The sequence below is a fragment of the Eschrichtius robustus genome, chromosome 7 (assembly GCF_028021215.1).
Source record: "Eschrichtius robustus isolate mEscRob2 chromosome 7, mEscRob2.pri, whole genome shotgun sequence".
Lineage (NCBI taxonomy): Eukaryota > Metazoa > Chordata > Mammalia > Artiodactyla > Eschrichtiidae > Eschrichtius > Eschrichtius robustus.
Genome location: NC_090830.1, coordinates 108,232,164 through 108,246,850, shown reverse-complemented (window position 1 = coordinate 108,246,850; position 14,687 = coordinate 108,232,164). Strand labels below are relative to the sequence as shown.

Below are 14,687 nucleotides of genomic sequence, written 5' to 3'. Positions count from 1 at the left end.
GCTGAGAAATCCGGGGCTGGGTGATCCTGGAAGCTGTAAGGGGAAACAGCCTTTTCCTGTGATAAAAAATGTCTCATTTCTCTTGTTATTATTTAAAAAATAGCTTTAATGAGGTATAATGAATATATAATAAACTGCACATCCTTAATGTGTAAAATTTGATACATTTTGATATATGTTCACGCCCATGAAACCATCACCACAGTCAAGGTGGTGACCACCTGCATCACCACCAGAAGTGGTACCAGAAGTGGTACTCATTTCCTCCGTCTCTCCCTCTTCTTCCTGCAGGATCCTCAGCTACAATGCCCTGCAGTGCATCCCTCCTTTGGCCTTCCAGGGGCTCCGCTCCCTGCGCCTGCTGTGAGTCTTGCTGCTCTTCATTCCTCCAGGGAAATCTGCCCCACCGAGGGCCCTTCTCACCCACCTGGCAGGCAGGAATGTCCCCAGGTCCGGGGCCCCAGCAGGGCCAACTGTGTCCAAAGTGCGAGGCCAGTCCACTCTCATTGGAGCTCCTAACGGAGGCCAAGGAATGAATGGGAAACCATCCGAGAAAAGGGGGTTGCTGTCAGCCCCAAGTTGTGTTTGCGATGTGTGTGCTGAGGCAGGGTCCGGGAGCGTCCAAGATAAGGTAGCCCCTTGTTTGCATGTGAGTCTCCTGTCAAATGGTGAATGTAGAACCTTGTCTAAGAATTCCCACTGTGAGTTTTGCCCTGTGCTCACAGCCCTCTGCCATGCCTGTTATGACGGCCTCTGGAATATCCTTGCACTGAGTCCTCTGGCAGCCCGCCTGGGGCAGGGGGACATTCTTCACCCCCAACCTAGGGCTCACCTAGTAGCTTCCTTACGAGGAAGAAGCCTGCCCCCTCAGACTCCCTAGCCAAGCTAGGGAGGGCACAAGCTGCATACGCACACATCCGTTTGTCCTGTGAACAGACATGGTATGTGAGTTAGTTGTGATGGCCCGAGCAGGGTCTTCCAGAAGGGCTGAGGGGCAGCGTGGTCTGTGATAACTAGGGGCTCCCTCTCCTTGCCTGTGGCCAGCAGCGCAGGGTCTCTGATCCAGGGACCCTCTCCCTCATGACATGCCCCTCTCAGCAGAGGGCGTCCCTCCATCAGTTCCTGAGTTTTCTGTCTTGGGATGAGTCCTGACAGCCTCTTCTCTCTTCAGGTCCCTGCATGGTAATGACGTCTCCACCCTCCAAGAGGGCATCTTCACAGATGTGACCTCCCTGTCTCACCTGTAAGTAACTCTGGCCCAATTCTCGGCACCTCTTTGGATTTAAATGGAACTTGGATTCCAAGAAAGACCCCTCCTCCTGAGAGTATTACTTTTAATTTAGCTTGTGAACTTCAAATGCTCCCCGTTTCAGACTCTTACACATTCAGTGTACCATCAGTCACAGCAATGGACTTTGAGAACAGTTCTTCACAAGCAATAATAAAAGTAGTAATGACCATATACTGATTGCCAAGCACTGCACGTGCATCGGCTAATTTAATCCTCACAGCTCTCCTACAACATAGCTGCTGTTATTCCCATTTTCCACATGAGGAAACAGGTCCAGAAAATGTGACAGGCTCACCCGAAGTTGCATAGCTGGTAGAGGCTCAAGTCATCCGTCTCAAAATCCCATGCTCTGAAGCACGATGCCAGTACCGTGCCTCTGACTTCATATGGTGGGGGATAAGCTCCGGAAATTTACTACCCAAAAGAAGTATAATTGGCATAATTGGATGTAGACTTGTTTCCAAAACTGTTTACCTGGCAGCGCCAAGAGGATTCTTAAAAAGCAGTATGCTCGATTCCTCAAAAGGCTAAAGGTAGAATTACCGTATGACCCAGCAATTCCACTCCTAAGTATATACCCCAAAGAATTGAAAGCAGGGACTCAAACAGATACTTGTACACCCATGTTCATAGCAGCATGGTTCACACAATAGCTATAAAGCAGAAACAACCCGAGTGTCCATTGACAGATGAATGGATAAACAAAATATGGTACAGTGGGATATTATTCAGCCATAAAAAGGAATGAAGTTCTGACACATGCTACCACATGAACGAACCTTTAAAGCATGCTAAGTGAAATAACCCAGACATAAAAGGACAATATTGTACGATTCCACTGAAATGAGGTACCCAGAATAGTCAGATTCATAGCTACAGAAAGGAGAATGGTGGTTGCCAGGTGCTGGGAGGAGGAGGAAAGGGGAATTTTTGTTTAATGGGTACAGTGTTTCTGTTTAAGGTGATAAAAAGAGTTTTGGAACCCAATAGTGGTGATGGTTGCACAATATTGTGAATGTAATAGATGCCACTGAGTTGTACACTTAAAATGGTCAAAATGGCAAATTACATATATTTTTTTACCACAATTTAAAAAATGAAGGAATATAAAAGCAATGGGCCATGGCAGGGTCATCCTAATTCTGGAGGCGGGGCCAGGCACAGAGTGAACACGTTCTCTCCTAGCATCTCGGCTGTAGGTCCAGGCCATGTTCAGGCCAGATGGACTGCAGCCGGGACCCTGGGTGTTACTGTGTCCTCCTGCTCTCTGCCTCACAGCCAAGTGCCCAGGGCCCGAGTGGACAGGCAAACCCAGATCAGGGAGTCTTTTGGGGTCCCCAGCATCTCTACTTGAAGTTCAGTCACTCAACAATCTCACTGGATTTTCTTGGCTCTAAGGCTCATCTTTTCCACATTTTAATCTCTGAGATCAGAGTATATCTTACAAATGATCTGTATGTACTTAATAAGGTAACATTTCTCTATCCGTCCCAAAACATGCTAAATTAGTGGGCGTCTAACAATCTTAGACTTGAGGAAATAAAATAGTAATAAGTGTCACTCATTGAGAGTTTGCCTGGGACAAGTACTTTACTATCTGTGGTGTCTTGTTTACTCCATAACCAAAATGGGAAGTAGCTTTTGTGCTGTGAGCCAGCTTCACAAATAAGACAGGGACTGTCTTGAGCCCACACTGAAGCTTCCAGGACTCAGTGGGCAGAGTGCAGTGGTTGATTAGTGATGTCTGCATGGGAGTGGAATGGGTCAGGGGGCTCTGTCCTAGGTGGCAGGATTTATTATACCCATTTTACAGTCCCAGGTTCAGTTAAGCAGATTCCCTAGGTCATAAAGCTGGGAAACGACAGAGACAGGATTTGAACTTAGGTGTGTCTGATTCCAAAGCTCTTTATTTATTCTTTATTGCCTCAATAAATATGTCCTGAGTAATCACAGTGAGTCAAATGCTGAAGAATTTACTAACACAAGGTTTCTGCCTTCTGTGACCATCTGGGATATTATAAAACAAGCTCAAAGGCAGCAGTGACTAACTCTGGGGAACTCTGACGACCTTCAGAGAGGAGGTGCCTCTTTGCTACCGTTGAAAAGGCACAAGGAATTTGCCATTTGGACGTTCCAGGAAGAGGGAATAGCATGTGCAAAGGCATGGAGGCAAGGAAGTGAGTGACATATTCAGGGATGCTGTGTTGTCCAGCATAGGATATAGGGGGTTTGGTTAGGTGAGGAGTGTGGGGTGGGAAGAGAGGAATCTGGAAAGGGACATTGGAATTCCATTGTGAAGGGCCTTTGTGCCATGCTATGGAGATTGGGCTTTGTTCTGTAGATAGAAGGGAATCGTGGAAGAATTAAATTGTGAAAACTCCTGGAAAGCTGTGGTGACCTGTGGAGGCTGGATGGGATGGGATGAGGCGGGAGGGAGCCTGGCTGGAGACTGTGGCTCTGGACAAAGGCCAGGCAAGGATGGTATTGTTCATTGTTCTGATGACTCCCATTCACAGGGGCTTGTTTCTATCTGTGTTTAGTAATTTTCGGTTGTGAGCTCATTTTTTGCTGATGCTGGGAATTCTGAGAACCTGTATTGGAGATACTTCTCTCCAGAGAGTTTTGTGCGTGTCTTTGCTGGGCCAGTGTCTGCTGCTGCTCTGGGCCCACACTGTTCTCGGCTCCTTTGCTTACCCCTGGGCTGTGCCAAGTGTCTGCTCCAGCTCCCCCTCTGCCAGGAAAGGCCTTTTCAAGCATGTGGTCCACCTTTCCCTCCTTTGGGGCCCCCCTTCGTGTATTGTATCTCTTATCATTGGGCTTTACCTTTTCTCCTTCCCTGTGAAAACTGAATAAGACTCAAGGACATTCTGATCATGTCTCTAGCTCAACATCTAGAGGCTTTGCTCTTCAAATGGGAAGTGAACATATGTTTTGTGTCAACAAAAACCTGAAGCTGCAAAACCAGATTTTGAGCCCGTGCCTATCTATAAATTCAGACTTTCTTTAGGAGAACAGTGACATCAGGCCAGAAGCCAGATCCAACTTGCAAGAAAAAAGAAAAAAACAATAAGTAGAGATCAGTTAAGTGGTAAATGGAAAACAGGGCATCAGCATTACTGATCAGAGGTGTTTGTTAATTGCATCTAAGCCCTATTTCTCTATAAAATAGCATCTATGTGGAAGAAATCTTCCATTATTATGAAGCAACCTCATGAATACATTATTCCCTTTATACCCAGGGTTTCAAATGGAACTAGGCAGCAGCCTGGGAAATGTACATGTGCTTGTATTTAGGTGTGTGCACATGTAATACTGATGGAATATATGTGCATGTGCACACATGTAGCCATTATTTCCTCTGCATGAAGAGTTGCAATTATTCCATAAGGATTCTGTGAGCACTTACAAGGAGTCAAGGAATGGGCCAAGGATGGCACAGACTCACCACATTCACTCTGGGCTTCACAAAGGCCACATGCAGTCTGAAGGGAAGTAGGCGCCCACGGCTGTATAACAAGTCAGGGTTTGCCCAAGAGTTAGCACCCAGTGTTCCTGGCTCCCAGAGGTGCCCTCTGTTCCTACTGTGACTCTGACCTGGGCCTCTCCTCTTCACCGGCAGTACGCAGGATTGGGGGTGGTGGGCCAAGCATGTGTGCTGAGGGGGTGAGGTCCACCGTATTTAAACCCCTTGAACTTTAGACTAGGAATCAGGACATGTGGCGTTAGGTCTTTGTCCTGCCATCAACTTGCAGTGGGATCTCAGACAATTCATTCATCTCTTTAGGATCTTTCCTCACCTGTACACAGGTTATTTCTAAGGTCCGCTATAGTTCTAACATGCCATAATGATTGTGAGCACTCATCACTGCCTGGGGCTTCGATACCCTGCACATCTCTGCTGCTGTTTACTTTAATATTTACTTTTACAGTTAGCTCATCATTCATCCATTTGTCTATTCGCCCATCCATCCATCCGTCCATCAGCAAATATTTACTATGTGCCAGATCCTGTGCCAAGGCTCCCCAGTATCATTCTTCATGTCTATAATCTGACATTTTGTTGCCCCTAATCTGCTGCATGTTGGAAAACTAGATTTCTGAATTCGTTAAGAATTCGGTGTGAAAAGTAAATATGGAATAATTAGGTAAATCATGGTATGCCCATATGACAGAACAGCAAGTAGTTAATTATAATAGTTATGGCACTGTACTTTATTATTTGATGAAAACACGGAATAGGGACTTCCCTGGTGGTGCAGTGGTTAAGAATCCGCCTGCCAATGCAGGGGACACGGGTTCAAGCCCTGGTCCGGGAAGATCCCACATCCCGCGGAGCAACTAAGTCCGTGTGCCACAACTACTGAGCTTGTGCTCTAGAGCCCATGAGCCACAACTACTGAAGCCCACGCGCCTAGAGCCCATGCTTTGCAACAAGAGACGCCACCGCAAGGAGAAGCCCGCGCACTGCAATGAAGAGTAGCCCACGCTCGCCGCAACTAGAGAAAGCCCGCGGGCAGCAACGAAGACCCAACGCAGCCAATAAATAAATTAATTTATTAAAAAAAAAAAGAAAAGAAAACGCAGAATAAAGAAGACGGTGTACTCTGATTTCAGTGATGTATATATATGAGCACAAGAACTAGAAGGGAATAAATGAAAATTAAATTAGTTACATTTATGGGATGACAGATGATTCTTTTCTTTTTGAAGTTCTTTTGCTTTCATACTGAGATTTGTGCATTTCTCGTGCTTTTAGGCAGGCGTTCATTCAGAAAACAGGACGCCTGCTGGTGTCAGGCTCAGTGAGGGATTCACGATTCCTGCTCTCAAGAAGCTTCATTCCAGTAGAAGAAGTGATGCACACAAATAAATTGCCCGGGAGGAGGATGGGTAGAGGAGGAATAGCTCAGGTGAAGAGATTTTGAAGTTTTAGTGTATGCTAAACTGTACAGTTGGCACCTCTGAAACAGCCACCGGAGATCTATTTCTGTCCTGGTTACGTTCATAGAAGAAGCCCAGCCGGGCCTTGGCAGGAACAGACCAAATAGCTACTGTTTCAACTATTTCCAAGTTATACCAAAGATCAACAGCACAGGGTTATTTATACTTTTGCTGGGGGATGAACCTGACTCCACGGTCCTTTTGGATTGCTGAGCAGCCTCACCACTGTCCTCACCACTGGTCTCAGCAGGGCCTGTGGCTCTCCACTCCCCACTGAGTTCACAGCAGTTTTTGTTGGGAAAAATGGACTCCAGGTGAAAGTGAACTACTTGAACTAATGAAGTAGCCACAAAAACCCTGTCTTTGGAGAAATTAAAGCTTGAAATGTTGAATTCAGGAGTCGCTCGCCATCTGCTCTATACAGTGACAAGTAAAGCGTGTGTTGGTCAAGCCAGAAGGCATAGTTTTGAATAGCTTTGTATGCGACTTTGGTAGTTTTTATTATTCTCTATTATTTTTTTTTATATTGAGTCCGAAAGGGACACTTACATTTGAGGTGCAACTTTGTTGCCATTTATGGGGGGAATTTATGCAGGAATTGGGAATTGTGACATCCTAAGACATGTCAAGGGCTTCCACATTCACAGTGGCTTCAGATTTAGTCTTTTTGGCATTTTCTCTAAATGAGCTACAAGATGGAGAGAAGAAACCCTTCGTAATAAACTCTCAACTCGTGGCTCATTAGCAGACCACACTCCTGCAGTGTGCTACAAAACCTTTTTTCAAAAAAATTCTGTATTTATCTTTTGAATAACATAATTACATTACCTCATACTTTTTATGTTAAAAATATTAGTCTGGTGAATGTAGACATTTTAAACATACCACTGTTTTGTATTCCTGTTATTTTTTTAAAGTCTTTGTGTTTTTTTTTAACACAATTAAGCTTCAAAAAATCAAAGCATCTGAGCTTCCTCTACCTCTGAGAAGCCCTGGTAATGTTCAGGGAAAAGAGGAAGGTGTGTTCCCTGTCCCATTAACCAGGATGGATGCTGTCAGCAAATCAGGACAGAAAAAATGAAATACACGTGGAGGTTGAACCGGCTTTCTTTTCCAAGCGGCATTATTCCCTCGGCAACCATTTCAGGTTATATGTGCTTGTCTTTCTTCCCCTTCCAGATTGCAGGCTCTTTATCGAATCATAAAGTGAGCCCCAGAGATGTTAAGTGAGCTGCTCAAGGTCACCCGGGCAGTGAGCAGCTGCGCTGGGGGCCGGAGTCCAAGACTGTTGAGCCTGCTTTATAAGATCGGCCGTCATCCGCTGGGCTATCTGGGGGAATTCCTGCTCGGAGTTGCTGCTGCTTTCATCAGACCCAACACATCTCCAGGGGAACCACTTCCTCTGTATTGCCCAGACACAGGTGGAAAATGGCAACGCATCCATTTGGTACTTAATAAATGTGCCCTTTCTCACGAGCAATATACAGCCTTATGTTTTCACCATAATGTTGATATAAATGAACTTCAGGCACGAGGCTCTGGTTTTTCTATTTGCTGGCTCAAAGACCGCTGGCCTCTTCGTTCCCCCAAATCCATGCCTAGTTCATCTCTGAATCTCTCACTGTGGTTTAGTGAGAAGATTATGAGCTTGCCCACGGGATCCGTCAAAGCCTAAGTGGTTGGCGGTGCACAGTGTCAGCGTCGGGGCGGGAATGTGAGGGAGCAGGCACAGCCTTACACCGCAGGCGAGTGATAAGTCCATACAGCCTTTTTTGGAGGGCGGCTGTTAACATTTTCCATGCGCTTCCTCTGCGACTTGAATCCTCCTTCTAGGCATCTGTTCTAGAGAAATGCTCGCTCCTCACAAAGAGGCATGAACAGAGTGTTCACTGACCTTGGAAACAACCAGAATGTCTGGCAGCAAAAGCTATGAAGTGGGGGCTTCCCTGGTGGCGCAGTGGTTGGGAGTCGGCCTGCCAGTGCAGGGGACACGGGTTCGAGCCCTGGGCCGGGAGGATCCCACATGCCACGGAGGAACTAAGCCCATGCGCCACAACTACTGAGGCTGCACTCTAGAGCCCGCGAGCCACAGCTGCTGAGCCCGCGTGCCACAACTACTGAAGCCCACGTGCCTAGAGCCCGTGCTCCGCAGCAGGAGAGGCCACCGCAATGAGAAGCCCGCGCACCACAACAAAGGGTAGCCCCCGCTCGCCGCAGCTGGAGAAAGCCCACGCGCAGCAACAAGGACCCAACGCAGCCAAAAATAAATAAATAAAAAAAAATAAATAAATTTATAAATAAATAATAAATTAAAAAAAAAAGCTATGAAGTGTCCGTTCTTTGGGATCCTATGAAGCAGTTTGATAAAATGAGGTGGATCCATATTGCTGACCTGGAAACGTCTCCAAGACATGCTGTTTAGTGACAAGAAGCAGGCTGCTCAGAAACGATGTGTACTGGAGGGAGGTAATCTCTTCCTCACGAAGAACTGTGTGTGTAAATATGGGAAAGGATTGGAAGGCTACGCGCTGAGTGTGGTGACCATGTGATCATGGGTCCTGTGGTTGGCAGGGACAGTGGTGTAGACTTTCATGTAATGTGGATGTACTGTAGTTTACTTAACCACTCCCCCACTGATGAACACAGGAGGTTTCCAGTCTTTGTTACAGACAATGCTGCGATCAATACCATTGCAGAGATGCCTTTACACACTTGTGCAGGCACATCTGTGAGATAAACTCCCAGAAGCAGAATTGCTGGGTCAAAAGGCAACTGCATTGCTTAGATAGATATCATAAAAGCCGCCTCTGTAGGAGTTATACCATCTTGCATTCCCATCAGTAACATAGGAATGTGCCTTTAAAAAAAAAATTGAGGTGAGATTCACGGAATATAAAGTTAACCGTTCTAATGTGTATACTTCAGTGGCTGGCATTGAGGACATTCACAGTGTTGTGTAAGGTGGAGACTATTGTGTGCCGGGTCTGAAAATGGTTTACAATGAGAATGCATTCATGTGCCTCTTGTTTAACTGAAAATGAAAAGAAAAATTAAAGAGTATAGGCTTCAGCGTCAGACAGCGCTGGGTTCTGGATCTGGGGGCTTCCCTTCACTGGTTGTGTGACCCCAGGAAATTACTTATTCCACATGAGGCTCAGTTCCCACATCTTTGAGATGGAGAAGAGAAAACTTACACTGTGGGGCTGATGAGAGGATTAGATGCACTGACTTGGGAGGAGCAGCTGTTTCATCACAGCAGTAAATCTCGGTTCCTTTCTCCCCAGTGCACTCTGGAGGCAGTGCAGTCAGAGGCTCTGGCCTCAACAGCACGAGTTCAGATCCTACTTCCCCACTTTCTCTGTGCATCTTGGGCAAGTGCCTCCACCTTTATGAGTCTCAGTTTCAACATGTAAAATGGGGATAGTAGGGTGTGATGAGGACTAAGCAAGATAACAGATAAGGAGTGCTTAAAACTCTACTGCCTACACAGTAAGTGCTCATGTAATGGGGGCTGTTAGGCTTTTGCCGGCTCCTGGCATAATGCCTGGCACCCTAGGTACCCAGTGGGCAAAGGACCCCATGAAGCCATAATGCCTGCTTCTCTCCACTCTCTGACTCAGGGCCATTGGTGCCAACCCCCTGTACTGTGACTGCCACCTGCGCTGGTTGTCCAGCTGGGTGAAGACAGGCTACAAGGAACCTGGCATTGCCCGCTGTGCCGGGCCCCCGGATATGGAGGGCAAGCTGCTCCTCACCACGCCTGCCAAGAAGTTTGAATGCCTAGGTGAGCCCAGGAGCACGAGAGGGGATGGTGGGTACCGGGTTGCTTCCCCCACCTCCTGCTTCCCCCTCCAACCCTGGCAGAGCCTTCCAGACACTCCTGCGTCCCCGAGGTGGCCGGCTGGGTGGGGAACAGGTGGCAGGAATGAGGCCCCTGCTGCCTGTTAGCATTGCTGCCCTCTTGTCCTGCCATACAACGAACAAAGGAAAGCCAGGCGGAAAATCTCAGGCCGTAAGGGCTCTAATCCCTTCCTGGGGTTATGTAAGGAAAATAAAAATAGCAGTGTTTCTGGAAGCTCCAAGCCTCTCAGCAGTACAAGCACTCAGGCCTCCCTTTGGTCGGAATTGTGCTCAGCAATTAGCTTAAACGCCTGAGCCACTGGACCCAGCTGCCACTCTCCTGACATTTGCGGAAATACAAGGCCTGAGTGTGATTGGAGGCCTCACCCTGGGCATCTGTAAATACTCGTTCAGGGATTGATTGACTGATTGACAGCCCAAGCCCTGGGAACCCTGCTGAGCAGGAGGAGGTGGCCGAGTGGCTGCCCCAGGCCTAGCTTTGTGTGCAGGGGGACAGCTGTGGGAGGGCACGGGAGGCCGTGGGGCACGACTCCTGCCCTCTGCAAGCTCACAGACCACCAGCGAAAGTGAAGCTGACAGCCAGGGGTTAATGAGGAGGCCCCGGGCCGCCCTGTGTGCAGGATGCTTTCACGGGAGTAACCCTTCAGAGGGGCCGATCTGTGGCTTGGCTGTTGGCTGTTGGGAGCAGGCCAATGTATGTTGAAACGTTTGCTCAGTATTTATTTAATGGGGTGGGATTGGTACTGGTGAAAGGTTTTTGTCTGTGTTTTTTTAAAAATTTTTATTGGAATATAACATGCATAACAGGAAAGAACAGATCGTAAATGAATGGCTCGCTGAATTTTCACAAATTGAACCCATCCAGGTAACCAGCACCTGGATCAACAAACAGAGCCCCACCTGTACCTGAGGAGTCCCCTTGTGCTCGCCTCCAGTTATTACTAGAAATTGCTTCTCCTTCTAGTCATGCTCATGCCTCTTCAGGAACCAGTGTTTCTCTACTTCTAGAAGGAGTTTTAAGTGGAAACCTGACTTAACTGGCTGGTGTTACTATTTATTCTTGTGAGGCCCCAATGCTCCTCCTAGGTGGCACCCCAGGCAGCCTGGCTGCCGGCTCCTCCCCCACCTCCAAGTTCAAGGAAGGGCCACCAGTGAGTCCTGGAGGGGCTGGAGAAGGTCATGCCTGTAGCCGGAGAGGTGACGGGAAAGGGTCCTTCCCTGTTCAGCCTTGGAGAGAAACAAGTTCAAGGCCATGGACCTTTTTTCTCCTAAGCGTGGCCTCCTCTCAGAGCCAAGTCTCCTCCCTGCTGGGGTGGCCGCCCTTGCTGTCCAGGCCAGCAGGTGACAGGGCTGGGGGTGGTTGCATCAGAAGGGTGTGAGGGGATGGAGAAAACATCAGCCGATGTCAGTAATGGTGACGATGATGCTGTCACACCGATGGCCCTGCCCTGACCGCCACATGGGGGCTCCCCTGAAGCCCCTTTTTCGGATTATCTCATTTAGTCCTTCCAGCCCCATGAGGCAGGGGCTGTTTTTAGCTCCATTTCACAGAGGAGGGTCCAGAGGCTGGAGAGGTGGACTGTGAAAGGGGGGTGAGCACCATCCAGAGGGAACACCGGGAGGGGCAAACATCTCCTTGGGGAGAGGGCTTCGCGCACCCGTCCCTGCGGTGCCAGGATTCTGGGCCGGGGGCCACGGGGCTCTATGCGCAGCCCTGTTCCCCCACCCCCTCCCTGCGCTAACACCACTCCCACCTTGCCTCAGGTCCGCCCACCCTGGCTGTCCAGGCCAAGTGCGATCCCTGCTTGTCCAGCCCATGCCAGAACCGGGGCACCTGCCATAACGACCCCCTCGGGGTATACAGGTGTGCCTGCCCCAGCGGCTATCAGGTGAGTGCAGGCTGAGGCTGGAGGCGGAGGGCTGCTTGAGGGCGCGGTAGGGCAGGGCTGGGGCTGTCTTGTTGGCCACTCAGCCCTCAGGGCCCAGGGTGAGCTCAGAGCAGGGGCCCAAGCGAGCATTTCATCCATGACCTAACATGTGGATGAGAGAACAAAGACCCCCGGGACTGGCAGGCCGAGCTGCTGAGGGGCCGGCTGTCCCTGTTGGCTCACTGGCCCCTGGGTCTCCCTGGGGTCCCCATCGCTGACTTCTTCCCCAGGGCCGAGACTGTGAGGTGTCCCTGGACAGCTGTTCCAGCAGCCCCTGTGGAAATGGCGGGACCTGCCACTCGCAGGAGGGCGAGGATGCCGGCTTCACGTGAGTCGCCGGGGGTGGGGCGGGGGGTGGTGGGTGCTGGAACGTGGTGGGTGAGTGCTAATGGGATCCAGCACCCAAGCCTCAGAGCCTTCCTCCTCCGAATGGGATGGCCCAGGCCCTTTGAGCTCTGGGAGATGAGGGACAGGCCCAGGGGGAATAGCCACTCACTCCAAATGGCAGCCGGAGGCCTCTTTGTGTCCACCCAGGCCACACCTGTGCTGCCCAGAGGCAGTGAAAGCACAGAGACTAGGGGCTGCCCAGGTCACACAGCAGGCAGCAGTGGGGCTGGGGCTTGGAGCTCCTGCTCCAGGCTTCTGCCTGCTCTTGCCAGGTGCCAGGAGAGTCTTTCTGTGGCACTGGGAGTCCATAGCCTAGGGCATACGCAGCGGCAGTGCCAAGAGGCAGCTTGGGGGTGTTTTAAACTCCTGTAAGCTCCATTAACCCCCAAGGCCTCCAATTGAAGCCATCCACCTGCTTGTTGGGCCAGTGTTGCCTGAAGGCAGGGCCCTCAGCCAGCTGCTCCGGATCAGGCGTCCACCCCGGGCCCCCAGGACAGGGGTGGGGAGCCCTGCCCGGAGGTGGAGCAAGTCCTGGTCACGCCCTCCGGGGGGCCTCCCCCACCAGCTCGTGGGTCACTCTGGTCGCACCACGGGCGTCGGTTTCCCACTGTCCTCCACAGCTCATCTCGCAAGTCCTCCCAGTGCTGACATGGCCACTCAAGCCCCCCACTCACCCTGCTCCCCCCAGAGCCTCTCAACGAGCCCCCCAGCTTCCCAGAGCTCTCCTGCACCCAGAGCTTTTCTGAGGAGCACATAGTATTTAGTTGCTGAAGATAAATTGCCAGCTGAGCAAATTGACTTTTCAGAAAATGATGTTGAATCTACTGGCAGAAATGGCCAAACCTGTCTCTGCAAACCCAAATTACCAGCTGTAAAAAAGAAAACACTAAATGGCCTCTCGGCAGGTGTCGCCTTGGAAACGGCGTCCTTACAATAGGCTCTGTGCTCCTCTGGGCTTCCGCAGCAGCTCCATCAAAGCCCCCTCCTCATTGGCTAGACTACTAGGGGGCGTGTCTACGGAGAGGGCGGCTGAGAGGACGCACCTAGGAACTCTCCCTGCTAGGCCGGGAGGGGTGCAGCTGGGAGTAGCCCCTCACACTTGGCATGCCTGCAGATTGGGGGGGGGGGCGCTGTGGGAAGAACCCTTTTGGTCGAAAGGGGTGCCTCCCTGAGTAACCCCTCAAACCTAAGGCTTACAAGGGCCTCCTCAGTTGTTCCCCCGAACCCCGCCAGAGGGGACTTAGCTGAGATCCGCCACCACCTTGCAGGCGGAATTAAACTCCAGGACACTGGCTGCAACAGTAGCCTTCACACCTTCTTGTTCACACCCCCGCCCCGCCGCAAACGAATTTTTAAAACTACAAACTGCCTCACATTCTTAAGTGACAGCTAAAAATCTTCATGGTAAGTTTAATTTTTCATTGCAAAGAAGGTCATTTCTAGAACGCTGTACATATTATTAACATTTAAAATTAAAGCTATGACTCTTTAAATCACTCTTTTATTATTCTCCAGGGAAAAATCATTTTAAAATCGCGTGAAGGAACTCCTCTTGAACAGCTGCAACATCTTGCATCATTCTCGTTTCTACTCAAACCAGTATTTCTGTTCTACTCCCCTCACCTGCCCCCCATTTTTCTTCTAATGTAATCTGTTTTCATACTAGAGACTTTCCTTGAGCACCCTGCCATACTTTCCTACCACCAAAATGGGTATATAAGTTTAAATTTAAAGTTTTTTTACTATTTCTCGTCACCATAAACCTCTAATTAAAAGTTTCTTTTGCATTGAGTTATCATTACAATGATCAATAATATACAATTGATCAGAACAACATAACTGTATTCCAAAATTTGATAATTATTACACATAAAAGGAAAATTTTACTAGACTGTATCTCTTAATGAGATAGATGGAGCTTTTGTGTGTGTGTGTGTGTGTGTGTGTGTGTATGTGTGTGTTTTCTTTTCTTCTCCTAATTGGTTTATGTGTCCAGAGGTGAATATTATAGAATGTGAGAGGGCTTAGCAGCCAATCTATTCCCTTAAAAAAAATGTGTGTGTGTGTGTGTGTGTTTATGTGTGTGTAGCTATAAATGCTGAGAAAGTTTGTTCACATAAATAAACCAATGAGATTAGGAGTTTTATTATAGCCATGTCACTCAATTACTTGAAACCCTGCCAAGTTTATATGCTAAAAACCCCAAGTGATCTGTCATCAAAAATTATTTTTAATGCTCTATCAGCTGACAGTTCCATGAGGTCTTCCCTCAATTATTT

At 48.9% G+C, this 14,687-nt stretch overlaps 1 protein-coding gene across 1 annotated transcript in view; it reads left to right on the top strand.

Annotated features, from left to right (window-relative positions):
* Positions 1-14,687, top strand: part of SLIT1 (slit guidance ligand 1) — a 164,572-nt gene that overhangs the window by 138,714 nt on the left and 11,171 nt on the right. Inside the window, exons 24-28 of the mRNA XM_068548291.1 lie at positions 292-363; positions 1,172-1,243; positions 9,853-10,016; positions 11,858-11,982; positions 12,252-12,349. Coding sequence (XP_068404392.1) covers positions 292-363; positions 1,172-1,243; positions 9,853-10,016; positions 11,858-11,982; positions 12,252-12,349 — 531 coding nt within the window. The remainder of the gene's footprint in view (positions 1-291; positions 364-1,171; positions 1,244-9,852; positions 10,017-11,857; positions 11,983-12,251; positions 12,350-14,687) is intronic.